The sequence below is a fragment of the Simochromis diagramma genome, unplaced genomic scaffold, assembly GCF_900408965.1.
Source record: "Simochromis diagramma unplaced genomic scaffold, fSimDia1.1 OVJJ01000293.1, whole genome shotgun sequence".
In the NCBI taxonomy this organism is placed as follows: Eukaryota; Metazoa; Chordata; class Actinopteri; order Cichliformes; family Cichlidae; genus Simochromis; species Simochromis diagramma.
In genome coordinates, this window is record NW_024386801.1 from 8,931,579 (window position 1) to 8,955,322 (window position 23,744).

The following is a 23,744-nucleotide window of genomic DNA, read 5'->3' on the forward strand; positions in this document are numbered from 1 at the left end:
AACATACACACACACACACATGAGCCTGCTCATGTAGTTTACCACAGTGGTACTGTGGACAGCAGCTGCTGGTGGTGTTCAGATCCACAGCCAGAATTTCTCCGTTTGAGCAAGTTGGAATGGGCTCGATACATGACTCACACACTGCTCAGAGAGAAAACAAACAAGAACATTCACAGATTTACTGCTGTAATTAAAGGGACCTCAAACCAGGCAGGCCTGTACACAGCAATTTAAACTCACCACACAGGTAAGAGTAGCAGCAGGACTTTTGCCCCCTGACCTCGACTAGAAACTGATCTTCCCTGCACTCTGGGGTAGACACAGGAGGGCACGCCATGGGGTCACACTCTGAGGAAGACCATTTAGTGAATGAAACAGTTTAATCCAAATGTTATATCTGACAGAAAGGTTATAAAACGTAATGATGAAAGTTTGTTCTTACCACAGCGGTACTCTGGACAGCAGGAAAGAGCGCTGTAACCAATCACTAGCCTGTTCCCATTATCACAAGGTGGAGCTTCACTGTCACAGATGGTCATGTTGCAGTCTAACAAGTAGTGAAGGATTGCTCATTTAATGGGTATTACTTTATACTGATGAAAATGATTTTTGGTCTCTGAAATTGGTGTAAATTATGGTGGTATACTTTGCAAACTATTTGAGGACACACTTTTATTAAGCTAAACATCTGGTGAAACATCATCAATGTCGTATCTCACTATAATAATATGTAAAATCTCTGTCTATGTGTTTGTTTGTTCCTTTGTCCACAAAGTCCTCGTAAAACATATGAAGTTGAGCAACCAGATTTGGCTCAGAGGTGGATTTTAGGCCTCTGGATTGTTTTTTTATATCAGATATTATGACGTCGTCATATAAAAATGATAAATATTTATTTGTTTATTTATTTTTTTATTTCTGCACTTCTAACACCTTATTAAACACATCATTGAATTTCCATTTAACAACAATAACAGGTTCAAAAGGAGAATTATGCATGATATGCTATGATGCCATCTCGTTGCCTGGCAACCCTCTAGGCTAAATTTACCGGTACCTGCTTTAGCCTTTCATAATACTTTATGCACCTACTGTTGTAGGTGCATAAAGTATTATGAAAGCATGCTATCCTATCAACAATAATAACTAATTTATATCCACAAAAAGCTTAATTATACGCCTAGCAACCACGTAGCAACTGATAATATTGCCCCATTTTTATCATTTATAAAACATCTCCCACAACTAGTTTTTTACTTTTTTCAATGTGATTAAGTATATCTGCTAGCCAACAGCACAACCAGACAAAACAATACTGTAGCATGGTCATGTACTAGTTAGTTACTAGTAAAAAAAAAAGGTAAAACCTAAAGATGAATCAAAGATAAAAGATAAACGGGGACAGTTGCAACTCACCACAGATCTTCTTTGGGCAGCAGGCTCCTTCTTCCAGCACATCCAGCACATACTCTCCCTCTCTCTCACACAGTGGAGTAGGCACGGCGCTGCAGTCTGGTTCCACAGCCACCACAGAGCCATTTTCCATACACTTGTAGAGACAGCAGCTCCGAGCAGAGCCATTCCACACCTCGCCTGGGGCCCGGGGGTTACCCTCATTATCTGTGCACACTGGATACAGCAGAACCAAACAAAAACAATAACAAACTTACGCAGCATCTCAGACATTGCAGTGTTCATCACAAGGGCAAGTAATAACTCACCGCAACGGTCCTCGGTTACACAGTAAGGTGAATCAGCACGGTGCAGGATAGTTCCACTGCGGCACACACACTCTTCTCTGATGAAGGAACAGGTAGTCTCCTCGTAATAATCTCTGTTTAGACAAGTGCGGCTGGTGCAAGTGCTCACACATGGCTGATACTCCTTACCAGGGGGACACCGGAGTGCTGCAAGATTACAATGCATGAGAAAACAAAAACCATGAATGAGTTCATCTGAGTGAGTATGCCATTTTTTTATGCTGTGTCTCCTTACGGCAGAAGTTGTGTCGTCTCCAGTTGATGCAGACTTGATGTGTGTAGCAGACCGCCACGTAGGCTGCCAAGAAGTCACACTGGTGATCCTTGTAATGAAGGTCACCTGCCCAGATGATGTCACAGAACTGCTCCGGAGGCACCTGAAAAAGAACACATGCAGGGCATGAAAGGGTGAGTGGGTTTTTAATCAACAAACCACATATCGTGTCACGGCACTGGGTCTGTTGACCCAGTGTTTGTGTTTTTGGTTTAACTTATACTCCTTGAATGGTGGTTTTCTGTTTGTATTGTATTTATAGTTCTTAGTTTTGGGTTTCTGTTCTGTTTCTGTGCCTCCTCTGTGTTCTTGGTGAAGGTTTAATTCTGTTCTCCATATGTTGTATGTTTAGTATTAGTTATCTGTCTTTATGTCTTCCCTGTGTCCCATGTCTTGTTACTTTTGTCTCTGTTCTTCATGTTCCCTCTGTTCCAGAGTCTGTCATGTCTCCACGTCTGTGTAGTCTGCGTCTTTGGCTCGTGTTTCCTGTTTTACTTTGACAGTCTATGTCCTATGTCAGTGTATTCTTCGTTGTTTCTGTTGTCTCATTATGTCACATTAGCTCCAGCTGTACTTCCCTCCTGTTTTCCATTCCCTCATTACTCCCTGGTGTATTTAAGCGCTGTGTTTTCCTCTGTTTGTTGTTGCGTTGTACTTGTACCCTCACAATGCTGTGTGCGGTCTCTGTGCTCCTGGTTTCCTAGTTTTTTTCAGTTCCTTGTTTCCATGTTCAGGGTTTTGGTTGGTTTTCATGAGTTTATTTAATGGAGTGTTTTTCCCAGCAATAAAGCTGCCGTTTTAAGTTATGTTTCCATGTTCCAGTCCTGCATTTGTGTCTTCCCTTTTGCCTGCCACAGCACACACCTTGGCATATCCTCACATTTTGTATTTTTGCATGATGAATACTTGAAATAACAAAGCTTTTTCAAAATTGCGTTAGCTTTTCCTTTTGACCAGCAAATCAGCAAATGGACTGGTTCTTACATAGCACTTTTCTACTCCTCATTCAAAGCACAAGAAGTCTCATTCAGCCATTCATACAAGCAGCTTTTTCTAAGTCTAAGTGCTTTCACACTCCAGTGACCGTATCAGAAGCAACTTCAGGTTCACTATCTTGCCAAAAGACACTTTGGGATGCTGACTTGAGCAACCAGGGATCGAACAACCATCTTTCCAATTAGTAGATGACCTGCTCTGCTTCCTGGGCCACTGCAACCCCATTTACTCTCCTGCTACCGTTTTTAATGCAAAAGGCAAATGACAAAGTAACTTAGCACATTCACTACAATCAAGGTTTTGAAAGCACTGCTGGGTACCTTGCCGTGGCATGGTGTGAAAGCGCTTTGGTAAAGCATAGAGAGACAGGTGGAGCAGTCGCCAGTGGTGCAGTTGTCTCCGACCCTGCGTGTGTGTTCGGTCTCATCGGTGGTGTGGACTCTCCATGCCTGTAGGAAGATCATCATGTCTCCCAACTCTCTCACCACTGTGCCATTGGGCAGTTTCAGGTCATCTTCTGGGTTCCCATCGCAGCAACCTGGCATAGTGGACAGACAGGTTTGTGTGTGTATGTGTGTGTGTGTGTGTGTGTGTACAGCAAATGAGCAATAAAAATGTCAAGTGACATGGTGTCTGCCTAATTAAACCAAATAGCTCTCGACATCTCAAATTGTCATATCCCATAATGATTCAAGTCAAAGTGATGCTGCAGTTTAGACATTAAACCTTAAAGGGCCTAAAGATGGCACTTAGATAAAAGAGGCTGATGTTGGTGCTGATGTAGTCAAAGCCAGTGGGTATGTGTGTGTATGGGTGCATGTATATGACAGCTCACCACACAGGCCTCGAGTGGGCACAGATGTATTATTAGGAGCAATATACTGTAGCACCATAATGCCCGTGCTATGATACCACTGTATACTGATCCCGCCAGGTGTGTGGATAAGGTACATGCTTCCTGTATCTTCCACATAAAGGGACTGACGTGAGAACGGAAGTCTAGCAGGTCTGTAATTTACTGTAACCTAGAGACCAATATAAAGAATGCAACCATATTATTTATGTAGGCTAAATTGAATATGTCTTGGGATTAAAGCTGGTAAAAACAATCACCTTCCGATCGAGTCGGTTGATTATAATTCTGTAGAAAGAGGTAGTAATGTTCAGCTTCTTAAAACAAAGTCCAGATGTTCCACCTGTAGGGCTCTGCAGGAAACATTAAAGAGTAGTCATAATGAGATAATAATACAACAGCTTTGATGCAAGTATAACTGCAGGGAATAACACGGAAGAATTGAAGCTGTACTCACAGTTCGTCTGATGGAATTCACACTCTGAAAAAACGTCAATGTAAGCCATTAACATCTGCTTTTTAGTGTATTAGACTTAATTGCATTTACTTTATATAATACCTGACTAGTTGGACATTTCTCCACAGTGCCAATAATAGTCTCTCTGGGCAGGTTAACCAAGATGTAGGAGCCATTGTCGTACAAGGCTACATTATTACCATCAAATGTGATCACACGCAGGTCTGACATTACAGTGCAGCGACCTGTGAAAGCCAAACAGATTATCAAGGCAAAAGAAAACTTTCATACCATTTCATACCAAGTTATTTTAGTGCATATAGCTAAACTTACACGGGCACTGCCACTGCGGACAGCAGGGGTCTGTGTTAACCAGGATAGGCATGCCCAGCAGACTGCACTGAGGTTGGGTGGTGTTGTAGCGACAGTGAAGAGAAGAGTTGTGAAGCAGCAGCTCTCCATTAAAACAGATCAGCTCAACACACTCATCAATGCGATAGGAGTATGGGGGCTGTGGATGCAAATAAACACGTTCTGTTTTTAAAAGCTGAGCTGGCTTAAACTTCATTATCATCATCAAACACATATTTAATTTCTACATAATGATTTATCTGTTTTTTCTTTCAGCCCAACCCATTATTGCTTAGAATACAGTATGCGTATGCAGATTAACTATGCATTATTCTGCATAGCAGGCAGCACTGTGGCACGGTGGTTAGCACTGTTGCTGCACAGCAAGAAGGTCCTGAGTTCAATTCCACAATCAGGCCTGGGTCTTTCTGTGTGGAGTTTGCATGTTCTCCCTGGGTGCTCTGGCTTCCTCCCACAGTCCAAACACATGCACTTACCATGTCTTAGGTTAATCGATCAATCAAAATTGCTCATAGGTGTGAATGTGAGTGCAAATGGTTGTCTGTCCCTGTGTGTTAGCCCTGCGACCCTGAAAAGGGCAGAAGGGAATGGATATTCTGCATAGCAATAATGATGAAAATGAGTTTTCAGTAGTCATTTAAAAGAAATAATGATACCTGCAATGCTATCCATATTTGGCCAGTTTTCAGGATACAAGCTCAATCTATGTAAGCGTGAGTTGTTTCCTGTGGATGGAGGGGCACCAGTGTTTGACTATACTACCCTCACCTTTAGAATAGCAGGAAATCAATTTACATACCTAGGTGTAATTATTACAAGGACACATAAGTGTCTCTTCAAAGCGAACTTCCTTCCTCTGTTAAATAATGCAAAAAAACATCTGGCACAGTGGTCCCCTCTCTCCACCTCTTTGGTGGGAAGAAACAACTCAATCAAAATGAATATACTTCCTAAATTTTTGTATCTCTTCCAATTGTTACCAGTATTTATCCCCAAATCCTTCTTTGATTCCTTGGACTCAATTATCTCATCTTATATATGGAGAGGTAAACGCCCTCGATTGAACAAGGCTCAACTCCAAAAACCCAAGAGTCGTGGAGGCCTGGCACTGCCTAACTTTCGATATTACTATTGGGCAGCAAACATGCGCTACATTATATCTTGGCTTTACTTCCACAACAAGGGTAATTGCCCATCCTGGGTGCTCATGGAGTTGAACTCGCCCACAGGCTCTTCTGTCCTGGCCCTGATTGGATCTTCACTCCCCCTTCCCCCAAACAAGACAATCGATAACCCAGTTGTCTGGCACACGGTGAGGGTGTGGGCTCAGATGAGGAAGCATTTTGGATTAACAGGTTTCTCCCTCCTAAGTCCAATTTTTTCTAACCCCCTTTTTCAGCCATCATTATCTGATCCTATATTTCGAGATTGGCATGATAGGGGCATTACATGTTTCAGTGATCTATTTTTTGACAATACCTTTGCATCTTTTGCCCAGCTTTCTGAAAAATTTGATCTCCCACGTACACATTTTTTCAGATATTTGCAGACCAGACATTTCCTCCAATCTCAGATTCCAAACTTTCCGGTAGCACCAGCTGCAAGCCCAGGGGATATGCTCCTCACCCTAATTCCAACACGTAAAGGGTTTATCTCTCTTATTTATGACAGGCTGGTGAGCATGAACGGTTCTTCGACAGATCGGATTAAAACGGCCTGGGAACAAGATTTAAATCAGTCCCTGTCTATGGATACATGGGACTTAATACTCAAATTAGTTAATTCCACGTCCCTATGTGCCCGCCACTGTCTTTTACAATTTAAGGTTGTGCATAGGTTCCATCTCTCCAAAGTCAAACTATCCCGTATGTATCCGAACATTGACCCCACTTGTGATAAGTGTGGGAGTGCGGAGGCTTCCCTTATTCATATGTTCTGGAAGTGCCCTAGCCTCGAAGGATTCTGGAGAGATATATTTCAAACCTTATCCCTAATTGTTGGACACCATATGGATCCTGATCCGTTAGTTGCGCTTTTTGGCACCACTGGAGAGGCTGATGCACGGTTGACCTCGTCACAGTGTTGCATGCTCTCCTTCGCCTCCCTTGTAGCTAGACGTGCAATCCTACTAAGATGGAGGGGTGCCCCTTTGCCCACCCGGGCTCAGTGGCTGAGGGACCTTATGTACTATCTGAGCCTTGAAAAGATCCAGTATGCGATTAGCAACAACAGCGGTAAGTTTTACAAGGTGTGGGGGCAATTCCTGAAATACTTTTCCAGCCTCCAGGCTACAAACCCGACTTCCAGCATTGCTCAGTAAATCCTCCCCCCTTCTTCTTCTTTTTATTTATTTACTTATTTATTTATTTATTGTTAGTTGTTTGTGTGTTTTTCTTATTTTGTTCTTGATGTATCTGCGATGTTGTTTTTATTTGTTTGCTTCTTTTTTCTTGCTTTGTTTGTTTGGTTTTTTCCTTCCTGGTCTGAGGGATAGGGGTTCTAAGTGTTGTGGGTAGGGGATAAACTGCTGGAAGCAACTATAAGACATGTGAGTGTGTCATTGCAATGTGTCATTAATCTGTATTCTGATATTTCAGTTTTAACAGTCACTGTGAAACTTGCTTGTTTGGTGTTTGACAATTCTGCGTGTACTTGCTTTTCTTTGTTGCTTCAACTCAATAAAAATATCTTTGAGAAAAAAAAGAAATAATGGAGTGAGCCGACCTGACCCACTAAGGAAGACTGTTCCACGGTTGGGCCCAACAACCTCAAAAGCACGATCACCTCCAGTTTTAAAATCAGAGCGAGGGACAGTTAGGAGGCTCTGGTTAGAGGATCAGAGAGGCCGGCAGCTCTGATAAGGTTTCAGAAGCTCTGCTATATAAGCAGGGACTTGTCCATGTAAAGCTTTATATGCTAGTAATAGAATTTTAAAGCTGGTTCTGAGTTTCACTGGAAGTCAGTGAAAGGCCACAAGAATAGGTGTGATATGTGACTGGCGCACAGGTAATGCAGAAATGTTGCCTTTATGGTACGAGGACCGATCAAGCCTTTCTGAAATGAAAGGCTCATTGTGAGTCAGAAAGCATTTCTTAATTTTTAATAGTAGGTATAATTTGTTTTGACACATAACGGTATGAACAGTAGCACCAGCATCAATTTAAAAAAACACGACTGAATTTCACTGGTTTTAGAGAGCTAGTATTGTGGATGCTTACTGTGACACTTATTTTACTACAAGATTACAACAGAACTATTAAAGATGTCAACAGCAACCTGGACTCTTCGTAGCATTTTGCTTATATTTTAAAGCCTATTCATACTAAATAATCATGTAAGGAATCTATGATGATTTAAGTAATCATTTAAATTGCTACCATGATTTCTAAAGTTTAACAAGGATGGGTATTTTCATGCACGTTTATATTTGTGCATATATAATAAACTAAAACAAAAGACTTACTGTACAGGGAATAGTGGGCAAAAGGAAAGGGTGAGTGGTTGATGTTTCCTCTGTTACAGGAATGGTTGCAGGACTTGTGACTATCTCTGTAGTTACAGGCTCAGTGGTGGGCTCGATGGTTGTAGGAGGGGGTGCTGTAGTTGTTGGAGTGTCTGTTGGAGTGGTGGCCTCTGTGGCGACAGTCGTATCTGCTGGAGGAGGTTGAGGAGTGGTTGTGGATTTGGTAGTGGTTTCAGGTTCAAAAGTAGCTGAGGTGGAGGTAGTTGTAACAACTGTAGTGGGTGGTAAGGTGGGGGATGATGGAAGAGGCGGGGATGTGGATGGTGCAGTAATGGTGGTGGAGGTAGGAATTGAGGGTGAGGTATGGGAGGGACGAGAAGTAGTGGAGGGGGCTGTAGTGGCTCCAGTGGGTACAGTGGAAGGCGTTGCAGAGGTAACTGTTGTAGTCACCGTAGTAGTTTGCGTTTGAGTGGGGGTTGTTTCAGTTGTCCTGAGAGTGGTGCTTTCTGTCGGGGTTGTGGGAGTGAGAGTAGTTGAAACAATAGTGGTGGGAGTAGCAGATGGAGACGTGGATGAAGTTGGGGTGAGCAGAGTGGTGACACGCTCAGTGGCTAATGTTGTGCTGGGAGTAGTAGCAGGAGTGGTGGTGGTAGAAGTGGCAGTGGTTGTTGTGGACCTGATAGTAGTGGAGGTGGTAGTGGTGGCTCTAGTAGTGGTGGTGGTTGTAGTGGTTGTTGTCGGCCTTGTGGTGGTAGTGGTGGTGGTGGTAGTAGAAGTTGTTGTTGTAGTCGTAGGTATTGGCAGTGGTGCTGTAGTAGTCCTGTTAGACCGCGTCACATATGCAAACGGGGTTGGAGTTGGGGGAAGAGACACACCTGGAGAAGACGTTTATTATAACAGGCAAATATTTTCAATTGAAAATGATTAAAACCATCGTCATATACAGAGCAAACCAAGAAAAAATATAAACTTGGCACAAAAGTAAGGACATTTATGTCTGATTGATTATTTCTTTGTCATAATCCTGCTTCTTGGCAATGAACCTTACACTGTTGAATTGCTTGTTTATTTCCACTTAAATGGTGCCACAAAATGCATTTTTGAGTTGAGTAGCAGTGTTGAGTATGTGGGTTCAAAAACTTTGGTGTGGTTTATTTTATTGGGTGTTTGAAGTGTGAAGTAATAAGACATATTGGCAATTTAACCATTTTTTCAGTAGCATGTGGAAGAACCATATACAGCCAAGTAATGCTGCAGCTTGGTTGTTGTCTTATGGCATGGGACCAATCCAGATCAGTCAAACATGGCATGCTTGCAGTAGACACCAACTGACAGCTGTAGTACGGTCCATGTTGCTGCTCAATTCACAAATGTATTTTCCTTACAATTAAGAGAAATAAAAAGGCTTTCCAAAATATAAGATTTTTTATAAGTGCTGTTACAGCTAAGCAATAACTTACCAAACATAAATCTCCTTGCTTTTTGTACTAAGTTTATTTTTTGGTATATGAGAAAACCATATCTTTTTTCTTTCTTTTTTTTTACAGCAACTTAAAATAAAAATGGCTGTACTCACAGTCCTCTGTGTAGACACATCTTCTAGTGACTTCATCAAGGACCATGTTCTTTGGACATCGTGGAAAGCAACCTTCTACACTGTAAAATACAAAACTACTTCAATACTTGCGTCGAGCACACATTATGCTGATTTTATTATTGCTTTTTAATTAGCCAAGCCTCTTACGGAGGAAGAAACTGGCAGCGTGTAGCATCTGGGTCACTGCACGTGGGGACACAAGGACTTGCACAGGACTGGTAGCGCCACTCACACATCATACGGTAAGGTATTACAAAAGTGCTCTCTGCAAGAAGAGAGGAAACATACCTTATTAGTTAGCATTTGTATGTCCAGCATGCATCTATAAAAGGTATACAGTGGCTCCAAAAAATTATTTGGACAAGTAAAAAGAGCTAAATTCATACGGAAAATATGGATTTACATCACATTACGGGCTCAGGCAAGTTCAGGTACAGCTGTCTTGATTTTTAGCTTATGAATGGTTTCTATTCATAAGATAATATTTAAGCTGAGTTGTTCTTGCTGCTTTTTATCACCTGTTTCTGATTTGATTTTGCACAGAGCCATGCAGACCAATCTGCAGCTGGTGTTCCTGTGTCTGCTTCTCTTCTCACTGATGTTTAACAATATATATTCAAAGTGTTCCTGTGTGCAAGCAAATGATGCTTGAATTTTTCTTCACATTTTAATTGATGTTCAACCAACAAGTTTCAAGGTGATTTTGAAATGTAACAAATTTATTAAGTCAGTTGCTCATCAGTTCAAACATATGCCTCTAGCAATGCAACCAATGGTGGAGTTTAGCTCATCACATTAGGAATGGGCATGGTCCACTAAGTTTAACAATCAGAACCTGTCCAGCTTGCCATTTAGAGCACTGTGTTCATGCTTTCTCCCTCCTTGTGATTTATTTATTTCTTTTAATAGAAACCTTCCCGTTAAATTGTCCTAAATGCATTTTATGGCTTAAATACTAGTTTATCTAACATTTTATAAAGAAAAAAGAACTGGGTCATTCTGATATGTTTTTGGGGCCACTGTATATATGCGTGTGTTTCTGACCCTCCAGTGTGAAGCTGCTGCTGGCTTTGAAGCCCTGTGAGGTGTCGTATCTCTGGGCTCGTGCAGCAGTGCGTGTGAGTGTCAAAAAAACTCCGGGCTGGGCCACAAGCTCAAATGAAGTGTGACCTGGGAGAATCAGCCCCTGGTGCTGGATAAAAGTTGCTCTACGACTGAACTCCACCCCTCGACTCCACTGCTCCAACTGCAGACGGCTGCGCCCTGACACAACAAGGAAGTAGTTGGGTCTCTCTGCAGACTCCAGCGACACCATGGGAACACCTACAAATAGTCGTAATCATAATCAACGTAATTTATGCAGAAAATAAACTCATATCAATGTATAATAATAATAATAATGCAGATGCTCACGTGATGTTCTGTCCTTCTGCAATCCTGCTGTGATCATGAAGTTGAACAGTAGACCTGGGGCAGGCAACTGCCCTGGTCTTTCTCTTACCAGGGGAAAAACAGAGCTGCTGGTACGATTCACTCCAAACATGGTGTCTTTATAGACTGCACTCACCAAGGAAAATGGGCCATCGCCTAGCTCTTTGATGTGAGAGAGCGAAAGAGGAAATGAATGATAAGATGGCAGGGAATAAGAGTAAGGTTTACAAATCTGGTAGAAGATTCTCAGTTAAACATACCTTGATTGTAGTACTCGCAATCATAGGCTGAAAGACAGTCCAGAAGAGTAAAATGTAAGATATAACAGAAGAATTATTTAATCTTGTGAAAAATGGCAAAATATTGACTGATGCAAAGAGTGACTACAGAAAATGGGTCAAAGAGGTAAGCAAAGGTCACGTCCCTGGCCCACACAGCAGAAGCCTGTATTGTATTTGTCTGTCTGTGTATGTATGTACTCACGACAGACAGAAGGTGATCTCCAGTGAATTGTGACCCCCTGCTGACAGCATTTGTATGCGTATGCAGCGATGGACGTGCAGAGACACTCACAGTCTCCCCCACGGTTACAATTGCAAGTGTCTGTTAGGCAGTTCCTGTAGAACCAGGCCACATCAACCTGAAAGGGTACACACAGAAAGATATCCACACAAACAATCATGAAATGAACGAGGCCAAATCTCGCTGGGAGAAACTGAGGGAGGTCTTATTTTTCGGAGGGGGGGGGGGGAGTTGTTTTAAATAATTCAGACAGGAAAGACCGATGATATCGGGACAAAGAAATGTGGGTCAACCTCTGGTGCAGAAGGTATCAGATGAACTCTATGACAAACTATGCATCAGCAATGAGTTGGTGTGGCCAAAGGGAAGGTTAACTCTGTCTTTGACACTGGCTACTATGATGTACATAAACAGGAGCAAATAATACTTTTCTGTATTACTATAATTTTAGAAAATATAACAAGTAGAGACGTGTGCTGCAACCAGGTTGGAGCAACAAGGTTACAATTAATATTCAGATGTTAGCATTTTACTAGAATGTTATTATGAAACACATTTAATAAGCCCTTTCTGTGCCCCTGATGCATATTATTATTTCTCTTCTTGTAAAATTTTATTTTCAACAACACTAACAACAATAAATCTATCACTTTTACCCCAGTGCTTGTCAGAGGCTAATAACAAACAGGTACATGTTTCACAGGACATGTGAATCATATTTTGTCCTATAATTTGTAAACATCTGTCACATTATCAGCGTAGACAGAGACAGATTTCAAAGTTGTGAATGGTTATTGTTATATTCTGGAACTGATAAGGTATTGATACCACTGATTGGTATCAAACCTCCAGGAACTGCCTGCATTCTCTAATCACATGATGCCGGGCATGCTTTTGCACCGGAGGAACCCAGGACCCACTGCACCAGCGTAACGTCGGACGATATCAAGGATTTCACCTTGATATCTTATGGCAGTCAGGATGCCATTGCTTAGCCTGTAGAGGTCTGTGTGTCTCTCCTAATTCTGGTATTCTATGGCAAATCCCAATCAGGCTCCACAGTGCCAGGCCGTGAGCACATGGCCAACTAGACAACGTTAGGCTGTTAGGCCTAAAAGTGTTCCTTTTTTCGGAATTTTAAAGAGCAGTATATTTACTTCGTATCTGTCCTAGTGATGAGGGGTTTTTTTGGTTTTTGTTTGTATTTTAGTTGTTGTCTATTTTTAGAATTGTTTGTAGAAGTGGTCTCGACAGTGTTTGTGTTATGCATTCCTGTCTTATACCACGTTTATGCTTTGGTCGCTTTTGTCTCCTTGTCTCCTATTATCTCCTATATTGTTTAGTGTTGGTAAGAGCATCTGATTTCCTGTTTTACATTGAACGTTTTTGTTTCCTCTGTGTCTTATCCGCCTTTCCTTGATTCCTTGATTGTTTTCATCCATTGTTAATTGTGTTCACCTGTGTCCCTCTAACCCCTGTTGATTAGATGTCTTTACTCTTTGGGATTGTTATTGTTTGGTTTCTACTTGCATCAGCCAATAAAATGCTCATTTTCATATAATTAGTGGTTTCATGTGTCTACATTTGGGTACTGCACACTACATCAACAGACCAGCTGTGACAGCCTTACTATTAAAGACTGAATGCCAGCTCAACACTAACATGAGTTAAAACTCACTGGGCCTGGATCTAGCTGTACAGAAATATTTCCAAAGTTAGCTCAGTACTGCCTTGGGATATTAATGTTTTTATTTATCCTTGCCTTAATTACTGCAAATCTAGATTTGTATCTTAAAGCATTTACTAAAAATCATTTGGTTCAGAATGAGGCAGTGAGGCACATATATGATACTAAAAGAGAAGAACACATTACCCTATTCTTGCTGAATTGCACAGACTGACATGCTTTATATGAATATATGCTTCATAATTTAGTTAGGTTCTGCTTTTAACATTAAAAGCATGCCATGGCATAGCAGAGTCTTGTATATCTGAACTCATCACCCTGTATTCTCCACTACGACCACTCATATCTTTTGACCAACTGCACTTAATTATCCCACCATCGAAACTGAGAACAAAGAGGAACTGTGCTTCTGACATTTTAAATCCTGCTCTGTGGGATTGCCTCCCGCTTATTATCAGGTCTGCTGTGTCTGTACCATATTTTAAAATGTATTGATTTACATTTTTATAGTCTTCTGTCTGCAAGCATGATTCTTTTTCTGTTGAGAATTCATTGTAATCTATATTTTTTGCTTTTGATCAATTAATACATACATAGAACTGCTGTTTCCTCAAATAAATCTGTTTTAGTGCAAAAGAATACAAACATAATTTAAATAAGTGCTAAAAAAGTAGCAGGAATTCAGAAATATCTCAAAGGAATATACTACTAAATGATGTTCCTCTAAAGGTTGCTTCAAGGGAACGTATTTGTCTTCACTGAACAACTATGGCAAACAGAACATGACAAGAACGTGAATCAGATCAGATCAAAGAGGGCACATTAAGTTTAATAAGAAAAATGAATTTATTGCAAAGAATATAAGACAGAGAGAAATTTGTTTGAATACAGAAATGTTCAAAGATTGACTTTTGCTTTATTATGATAATCTCTACTGAACCTCTTAGTTAATTCTAAATGTATGTATTTTCTGAAATGTAGTTTAAGCAGTGAAGTGAAATGGACTCTCCACTGGTTGATAGTGATGGCTAAAAAACTGTACATAAAAACATGGCTCCATCTACTGGTCATAAATTGAAATATAACACTATAATAAACACTAGGTGTGCCCTATTTGAATTTGAGTGGCAAGCTTGTGAATGTCTTTAAAGAGTGTGTTTACCAGGATTAGTTAAGAGTTGTTCCTATAACCCCTTATTAATCCCTATAGCTCCCTTTTTCAAATGATATAACCTTTTCATAGCTTCAGTCTCTCTGTACACAGGTTTCTGTGTTTGTGTGTGTTTATATGTGTCACTTGAATGGCACTTACAACATTGTGACAAGGTGCAAAGACATCGCTGTAGAGGAGAGCGCACTCTCTTTTGGCGTACGGCTGTCTCCCTAAGTCCCCTTCACATGGTCGCTCAAGTACATAGTCGCTTTCACACTAAAATACAGAAAACACACACACACGGAAAGCGATCAAGTGTCTGATTACTCTTAAATATCACGGTGTACTCGAGGGAGACGGGCACAGGGAGCAGGGAGGTAGAGAGGTAGTGAGTTTGAGGGTGATGGACAAAGACAGAAAGAGAAAAGAGGGCAAAAGAAGAATCAATGAAGGGGAGTAGAGGAAATGAGCTGACTCATACCTGTCCCAGGGCCCAGCTATCGCCGAATGTCTGTGCATTACTGACTTCCATGTGGCTGGAGGTGGTCATATCATTCGCTGTCACACTGTCAAAATTTCCACATAACCCACTGAGAAGACCCTGGAGCAAAAAAGCAGACAACTTGTCATATTTTTGGATTTTTCTTATAACAACGCTTCGAATTTCAGATGTGCTACTAGTACACGCCTTCCATTGAGGTCCAGCTCTGATGTGCACAGTCGTCTTGCGGTCCCAAAGGATGGTCAGGTCCTGATTTGAGAAGTGGATGACAGTGTAGTAGCCGGCTTTCCAGAGCTCAAACTCTGACCCTCGACCAACAACAGTGGAAGGGCTCTATCAAAAAATAAACCAGGTAGCGTGACATCAGCAGGATTCACTGGATTTTACTGAAATATTTCAGCTTGTTACTGTGTTTGTATTATCCATACAAGGTTGCCAGAATTGTCAGTGAAGTAGATCTTGGTAAGTCCCACGTGAATGACCAGGATTTTCATGCACACAATGCCGCTCTCATAGCAGTCTTTGTTTTGGGCAACAATGGATACCTCGGTCTCTCCTGCACTCTGATGAGAGGAGAAGGCAAAATATTACTACTGTAAGGAAAGTTGTGCTTTTTTTTTTAGCAAACACAACAAAATACTTTTGCTTTTTTGTCTGTTCAAAATTTTCCTCACTAAAGCCACAGCAGTCAGAAAGCAAATATCTAAACACCACGTGCTAGACTCAGAGATGGAATCTCATTCTACCTGTTCAGGAAACATCATCATCCTGGACACATGAGAAGTGACAAAAAGAGGAAACAACTGTAGACTATTAAAGTACAGTTTTGACCAACTTCCCCATTCTTTTCAGGTCTGCATGGTGGCAGGCGGCCTGCGGGCTCTGAATGTCTGTTCTGCTAATTCTAATTCTATATCCCTGGGAGCGCAGGAGCCCTGGGGTTTGAAGTGAACACTGGTCTCTTTGTGTCACTACAGCTTTGCGCAGCGTCTGCTAGCATTACAGTGGTCCCAACCCACCGACACAAACACACACATACATGCCTTAATCGGCTCTAATTAAAACCCAAACTCCAAGATTAGAAACCAGCTTGGATCTTCTTTCCCAGATCCATATCAGTGTTGGCTAGGAATTGTTAAGGATGCTCCTCCTTTGCCCTTAAACGCAATCAATCACACAAACTTCTCTGGCAAAGGTTAGCACAGTCTCTATCAGACAATCCCCACTGGCATTCCAGTGCCAAAAATGAATCCATAAATTTGTCACTGGAAGCAAATTATATAATTTTACACCTTTATTAGTTTTTTTTTTGTGCTAACTAGAAAGTTGTTATATAAATCCACACAGCCAGCCTACTCACTTTGAGCAAGTAGACCTGACAGTCAGAGTGGTAGTCGTACTCGAGGCCATCAAAGGTGTGGTAGTGCCTGTCGCTGTAAACAGTACACACAGCTGGACACGGAGAGTAGCTGCAGTTAAAATAGCCACGGTGACACACGCTAAAGGGATGGACAGGTGGGTGCATAAGAGAAGAGCAAAAACAAAGCAGAGGTGGGACAAAAGACAAACTTTCTTTTGTAACTGCTTTGAGAATCAGTTGTTTGGAGATGATTGACAACCTTATAAGGAACCTCATTATTACTTTGTAAATAATACAGAGGCAGGAAAGGTGTTTACCATTTGTAGCATGGTGTTTCCACAGTTTCTCCAGGCAGGTACTCAAGTCCAAGCCAGGAACAAGGGCAATTTTCTGGATAATAACATTCCCCCTGGTGCAGCACCAGCCTTCATGGGTAAAACAAAAGTAGGTGGTACAAAGCATGTGAACACTCAAACACTCAAACCCCATATCTGTGTTTGTCTCTGTTTTGCAATTAACACTTTAGCTTTTAGGCCTGGAGATCAAATCTCTTTTTGGAAAAAACGGTGGAGAAAATACATAAACACAAGATTCAACAGTTCAAACACAAACTCAAAACAATCAGTCATCTCCCCACTAATTAAAACAGTCACAATTATTAGAAATATAAACTCTAACAGGAATTAGTGTTCCTAAATTTAAGCTGTATTGAAGGTTTTTTTCCAGTATTATGGTGACAGTACTGAAAACCAGTCTTTCCCTGGACATGAGCTTTCAGAGTACTTTGTGCTCTGGTTGCTGAATATCGGCAAAAATCTTGTAAGTGAAAATAAGAAACATATATGCTGATGCCTGCAAGATGCTTCTTTTCATACAGTCCACAGTGGTGAGTGCAACCCATGCCAATGGCAAATGGTCCTGGGGTAGGTGAAAGGTGTTTCAGCTACGTTAAGGTACCACTTTTTGTGTTTCAATGTAACTATCCTAACACGGGTAAAGCAGGGATTACAATTAGTATTAAAATTAACAAAAAAAAAGTGACTGACTAACAGGTAGGAGGCCACTAAAAACAAACGAACAAATACCTATACATTCTCATGTTATTTTGAAAATAGTCACTAAGTCTTTGTATTACCCAGAAGGGCAGACACAGCCAGGTATGCATGGTGTACTGGGTGGGCACGTCAGGTTCAACATCAGGTTGCGGCAGGTTGGTGCACAGGCCACTCCTCCCCTCTGCTCAGTGCAGCTGTGGTACACTTTCCCCTCTGGACACTCCTCGACTTCTATACTATCTGGCTCTATGATGTTGATGCACGCGCCCGCGCGCACACACGCACACACACACACACACACACACACACACACACACACAAGAAAATCGATGCCCTAGTTGCCATAAACACCAATTGCAACATCAAGTCATGGGAAACAAGCTACAGCTACAGACATAAGGCTCTTGATTTCAGCAAGAGGGACATAGCCTGAAATGCCACTTTGTTACTGGAACGGACGAAAGCAGGAACTGAAGGGAGGAGGGGGGAGTGCAGAGAGGTTACCTTTTTCCTCTGGCACACACTCCATCTTCCCATTTCTGCACAGGCTGATGGTGGAGACAGGAAGGGAGAGAAAAAGGGGCGAGTGTTTGGGAAAGAGAATAATGTTATCAAACACAAGGTCAGTTTAAGTGCTCTACATCTCATTTGACAATCACTCAAGCTTAAACTGCTTTCTCAAATGGATCAGGGTGTGTGCAAGTATGTTGCACTGTGTGCAGTTCGAAGAGCAAGAAGAGTGGGTTTTCAATTTTCAGTGCAGCTTACGGTCAGCTGTGACTCACCAGGGCCCAGAGGCACTGAAGGTCACCTCTCCTGGTTGTGACACCCCACCCATGGAATAACAGTGACACTGCGACCTGAGGAGAAAGTCATGAGAATATTTTGATTACATTTATTAATGACGATGCTTTTTGTGTTTCAGTGCTTTGTGTGCCATTGTATGTGCTTTCTGGCCAAATGGCAACTGATACCCATTAGTAAGTAAGGATGATGTATGAGGTGCTTAAGGCTTACAGCTGCACACAGCGCTGGCGCACATCATCATAAAAAGTGCCGTCTGGACAGCCGCATCCCTCGGCACAATCATCAGGGGTACATGTCTCATTGCTGGACAATGCCCGACAGGACCGGCCACAAGACGACACACACGAGTGGTACATCATTCCACCAAGACACACCACTCCTGTATATCACACACAGAGAATAGTACAAATTTACAAGGGATTTACAGTCTTCTGCAGTCCCTTTACAATGCCTACATTTTGGGGCAGTGTACACTTGAATCTCATATCAATAAGAAGAAAAATCACAAAGGCACAAATTAATGTGTAAAAAAATCCAGACTATGGAAACTTACCACACTCAGAGACTTGTGATCTGAAATTAATGTTGACTCCATGTTTGGAGCAAAGGTAAGCGTAATGAGCCAGTGCAGTGCACAAACAGCTGCTCCCACAGCGGCAGGCCTGATAGCGGCACTGCTGCTGGTAGATGTTTGGACTGATGTAGCCATGGCACGGAGCAAACACAGTGCCCAAAAGCACCTCACACTGGGATGCGTAGAATACTACAAGACACATAAGCCCACACGAAACTTAACACATCCTCATATTTCCTTTGACAAGATAGATTGCCTGCAGCTAAAACTTGAGCAATTCATAATTCAAACCAGAAAGCAGTAATGTTAGAATGCATCGTACAATTTGGGATTCAAACCCCTAAAGTTTTGCCTTAATCCTTTTCTTTCTTCATATTTTTTCATTAAGGCTAAAATGAAAGAATAATAACCAAATCCACAGTAATTGAAACTATTACCGTTGTGCTGATTCATCTCGCATGGGTCTGTAATAGGTAGATTAACTGGGGCAACACAGGCAGATGACACCTTCCAAGCACTGGCATGAAGCTGCGGAGTGCCCTCTATCATACCTGCTGGAGACCTACCCCCCCACAAAAATATCCTCAGCGAAAGTCACATTTTCAACACTGGCGTATAAGTGGGAAGTACATGCTCACAGGAAATCATCTCGTAGATTTCCATTGTAGGTTCCACAGAGTCCCAGCGTCTGTCCGCGCCACTGGCTGTCAAGCTGCACATAGACCCTTCCGCCTCGACCGTCATAATGCAGCCTGAAACCAATCCCAGTCTTCAGCTGTGTGAACACAGAGGTCAGCTTCCGCACCTCGACTGCATCTGTATGTCAGGAAGAAGTTTTAAAATCGAATCAATTGTTTGTTTGTTTTTTAACTATTTCTAGCAATGTATTTACATGTACCATTTGATATAGTGTGTGTGTGTGTGTGTGTGTGTGTGTGTGCATCGTGTGATTCCTACCATCGACATATGGCAGGGCAGGCGCTGGGTTTACACCAATTATCACCTCCCCCTCTCTTGTCAAAGTGATTTGGCGACTTACATCTTCATCCAGCACTACTGTCACTGACTGAATACACACCTGCTGCTGTTGACACACATTTATGCGGAAGGGGCAGTTATATCTGGATTAAAGGAACACTGCAGGCTTGTTAGGTGTGTGCAAAAGTAGTTGTGTGTGCTACCTCTGCACAAGTAGTATATTGTAGTGTGATGGTGAATCTGCTGCTGCTGCGGCTCTTTGCCAGGACATACTGACACGCCCCTGGCTGGAGAAACATCCTTCCGTCAAACGTTGTCACAAACACGTCCCCAACCACTGAACATTCAACTAAGAAGAGACAAAAAGAAGAGTGTTTTTGTTTTTTAAATCTGGATGCATTATTTCTTCTTTGGCTGTCTTCGATGGGATTCTCACCTGTGCAGTTATTCTCAGTGCAGTTCCACACACCACCCATGCACACACTGAAAAAACAAAACAGAAACAGTTAGCAACACGTTGGCTGTGCTATATTCTCACACAGTAACAGTTTTCCACACTCACCAGACACTGCATCCCTGTTGTAGCACCTGTCCTTGTACATATGACGTTCCATGATAAACACATGGACACTGAGAGGCAGCAATGCATGTTCCATTCTGCAGGATGAGACCTGCATGCAAGGATCTGAGATCAGTCAACAATTTCAGAGACATTAAAAAAGTTTGGGGGGGTTCTTTGAATACCATCAGGACAGTAGCAGCCATCCAGACAATGCAGATTGGTTCCCAGGCATTCTTTCTCAAATGTACAGGTAGGTGGACAGCAGCTGATACAGTCTCTATACACAAAACTCTCCTCACAGCCGTCATCTGAGCATAAACACAAACAACTGGCTTAACAATAAAAGTAGAACACAAGTGTGCACTAAATACATTATAAGTTTTCATGTTTCCGCTGAAATCGTAGAGCAGCAGCCATTACTTACTGCAAGAAGGGAAGCTGTCTCTCCACTCTCTTACGGGATATCCAACATGGGAGCATGCTCGGGTGTACTCCACCAAGGCTCGACAGAAAGTTTCCTCATCATCAGAGCTGAAAACATGCATCAAATGTTTTCGGGGAACTGCTTTGTATACAAAAAGTTTCAACTCAAGCAAAAGGTTGAATGTATCTACTCCACAGTGTGCTTGCTTTTACTTACACACAAAGGTCAGAGACACAACTGGCAACAAAGGGATTGGGATCGATGTTTTCATGACAGGACAAAAAGGGGAAAAAAGAGAAGCGCACTGCATTTCTCTATAGCATCCTGCATACAAATAAAGTATGGTATGAATATATGCAACATAATATACCACCAGAAGTAAACAAAAATTAACACTGCTAAAAAAGGTTTTATTATGGTGCACTTTGGCGGGCCTGATTTGTCTTTGCACATGTTATTAAGTGGAAATATTGCTTCTGTGGTTCTTACATCCATGTCTGACTCAGACTGGCAGGGCCCACTAAAGTCAAGATCCACTGAGGGACAGGCTCGTTCATGAGCAAGGTCCACTGCCCAGCTATTAGCAAACAGTGCAGGTTCATCAGTCCGAATACCTAAAGTAAACACATATGTGCAGCTGTATGTGGTATACCCAGCATGACGTAGGTACAGACAAAAGATAAAAATGTATAAAAACACATACACAGAGCAAAAATGGAGTAGATTTTCCATTCAAACATACATTAAATTATTTCTTTAATTCATTAAACACAATAACATGAGACATAAAACAGAGGGCTGATTATAAGAGGCACTAAGAGGAAATATGTGCGTGTAGAAATGCGCTGTAGTTGGTTCCTTTTTGTCGGTTGTCTTTCCTTGGGCTCATCTCCACATTACTGGTCATCTCTCCTCCCAAACAAGCGGGGCACCGTAGTTCATGTTACTAGGTCATATGAGGAAAGTCCATGCTTCTTCCAGCTATTCAAATCAAAACTACCAGTTCTCCCCTGTCCTTCCACTCTAGACTCCCCAGGTCCCACTGCTACTATAATTGGCCAGAATCAGTGTTGAGTGTATAATAACAATAATTATGATGAGTGGGTGCTGAGAGAAGGGATAAGAGGATGAGTCGCCAGTCAGGCCGGTCTTACCACGAGCAGTGGTGAGGTCATCACCAGCAACATTGTTGAAGTTTCCACACAGGCCACAAGGGGCGCCTTGGTGCTCCTCGCTCATCTTCAGGTAGACGCCCGAGCCTCCATCCCAGGCCAAAGAGAAGCCAAACACGCTCTTCACGAGCAGGTAATCAGCCAGTCGTTCAATAAAGACACCGCCCACGGTCTGTGGTAAACTTAACCTGACATTATACAGAGACAGAGACATCATGAGAGCATTGGATGACGTCAGGTCTTTGAAAATCTTACTTATAGTCGATTTTACAGTAGGTTTAGATGGGATGGCGAGCAAATGCTTTCTTTCTTTCTTCCTTTTTAGTTTTTATTTTGACACCTCTGCAGTTAACAAACACACACATACATGCACACACTCATATGCACCTGCGACCTCCCTGGTGGACCCGATATCCCGAGATGTGGATCTCCTCCTCGTTTGGGAAGAACAGACTGAGAGCTCTCGGACATAAATACACACTCCCCTCACACACTCTGCTGTTATGAACCTGACAAACACAAGAAAATGATAGAAGTGGAATAAGAGCCACAGAGGGAAAAGCATACCGATTTATGAACAAGGGCTCATTAAAGCTACAACTCAAATTTTGCAGACTATTATTATCTAATAATATATGGCTGCAAGGATAAAGACATAATTAGAATGACTTTGGCACCTTTTTTGAAAAGCTTAATCATAATTAAAAACATTTTTTTGTCCTTAGTGAGACAATTTTTTTGTTGAGTTTTTAGAAAACAATGGCACAAAGAAATATGCCACATCGGTGTTGTGCTGACAGCAGATTGTTGTTAATAATGTATGCTAAACACAGACACTTTAAGACCTTGCCACATGACTGTTTTATAGCCTTTACAGATCTCCTATTTCCTGTTATTTTATTCAGTACAAGCAGTCAGATGCCACTGCGGTTTAGCTTATTTAAGAAACTTCCGTATTGCTTTTGTTTTAACAGCAAACATGGCAATGTAGCAAGAAGCTAATATATAGACATAGAGTAAAGACTGATTACTAGCCTTACCCACACTGTGTACTGCGGTGTAGTTGAGTGACAATCCTGGGCCAAAATGTAAGAGCAGGTTCCAGGGAAGTAGAAATATATTCCATCAAATGTTTCATAGTGGTGCTGACCCCATGACCTGCAGATCCCATCTCTATCCTGGCCCTGGTTAGGTACTGAGAGGAAAAATGGGCACTTCAGTCAGACAAGATTCTTGTAATGCTAGTGACACAAATGAACTGACCTATCATCGTTATGCCTTTCATCATGTTCTATTTCATTGCACTTATCAGAGGAAAATGAACTCCTGAATTTTCTAAAAGCTCTTTGTTAGAGGAAATCCCCATAGCAGGATATGCCGAGGGCCATTCCCAAAAATCTGAGGAGGTGGGTTGCGCTGACAGCAAACACATCTTCTGATTTTAATACTCTGACATGAATGGCTCATTTTACATTATCTTCAATTTCAGACATTAATGCTTAAAAAATATAATTTTCAAATTTTATTCAGTACTTTTTGAAGAATAGCTCAGTTGCCTCAATTATTATAATCTGTTACGGTGGGAGAGCTTGATATTTTTCTTGGGTGAAGCTTTTATTACCTTCATGACAAACCTGCACTCATGACATTCTTTCATATTTTCTTTCTGTAGTGGTGTTTTATTTTTAAAATTCATATTTTTTATCTTGTCAGTGCCATTTCAGGGTTTCTCCTCAAGTCTC

The 23,744-nt window shown here is 41.7% G+C and overlaps 1 protein-coding gene across 1 annotated transcript in view; it reads right to left on the reverse strand.

The window, feature by feature from the left end:
• The window catches only part of otogl (otogelin-like), a 30,627-nt gene that overhangs the window by 4,458 nt on the left and 2,425 nt on the right, over positions 1-23,744 (reverse strand). The window contains 43 exon segments of the mRNA XM_040026877.1: positions 43-144; positions 244-351; positions 446-550; positions 1,420-1,632; positions 1,725-1,910; positions 1,999-2,140; positions 3,354-3,571; positions 3,869-4,058; positions 4,147-4,239; positions 4,344-4,367; positions 4,446-4,588; positions 4,677-4,854; positions 8,179-9,053; positions 9,755-9,834; positions 9,923-10,040; positions 10,820-11,098; positions 11,189-11,368; positions 11,467-11,493; positions 11,690-11,846; positions 14,728-14,844; positions 15,050-15,169; positions 15,257-15,403; positions 15,499-15,633; positions 16,431-16,569; positions 16,748-16,855; positions 17,566-17,731; positions 17,990-18,033; positions 18,271-18,345; positions 18,503-18,671; positions 18,846-19,055; positions 19,304-19,428; positions 19,505-19,682; positions 19,824-19,947; positions 20,048-20,193; positions 20,281-20,327; positions 20,407-20,515; positions 20,589-20,714; positions 20,831-20,937; positions 21,047-21,144; positions 21,320-21,444; positions 21,985-22,190; positions 22,390-22,511; positions 23,043-23,197. Of these exon segments, the coding sequence (XP_039882811.1) occupies positions 43-144; positions 244-351; positions 446-550; positions 1,420-1,632; positions 1,725-1,910; positions 1,999-2,140; positions 3,354-3,571; positions 3,869-4,058; positions 4,147-4,239; positions 4,344-4,367; positions 4,446-4,588; positions 4,677-4,854; positions 8,179-9,053; positions 9,755-9,834; positions 9,923-10,040; positions 10,820-11,098; positions 11,189-11,368; positions 11,467-11,493; positions 11,690-11,846; positions 14,728-14,844; positions 15,050-15,169; positions 15,257-15,403; positions 15,499-15,633; positions 16,431-16,569; positions 16,748-16,855; positions 17,566-17,731; positions 17,990-18,033; positions 18,271-18,345; positions 18,503-18,671; positions 18,846-19,055; positions 19,304-19,428; positions 19,505-19,682; positions 19,824-19,947; positions 20,048-20,193; positions 20,281-20,327; positions 20,407-20,515; positions 20,589-20,714; positions 20,831-20,937; positions 21,047-21,144; positions 21,320-21,444; positions 21,985-22,190; positions 22,390-22,511; positions 23,043-23,197 (6,516 nt within the window).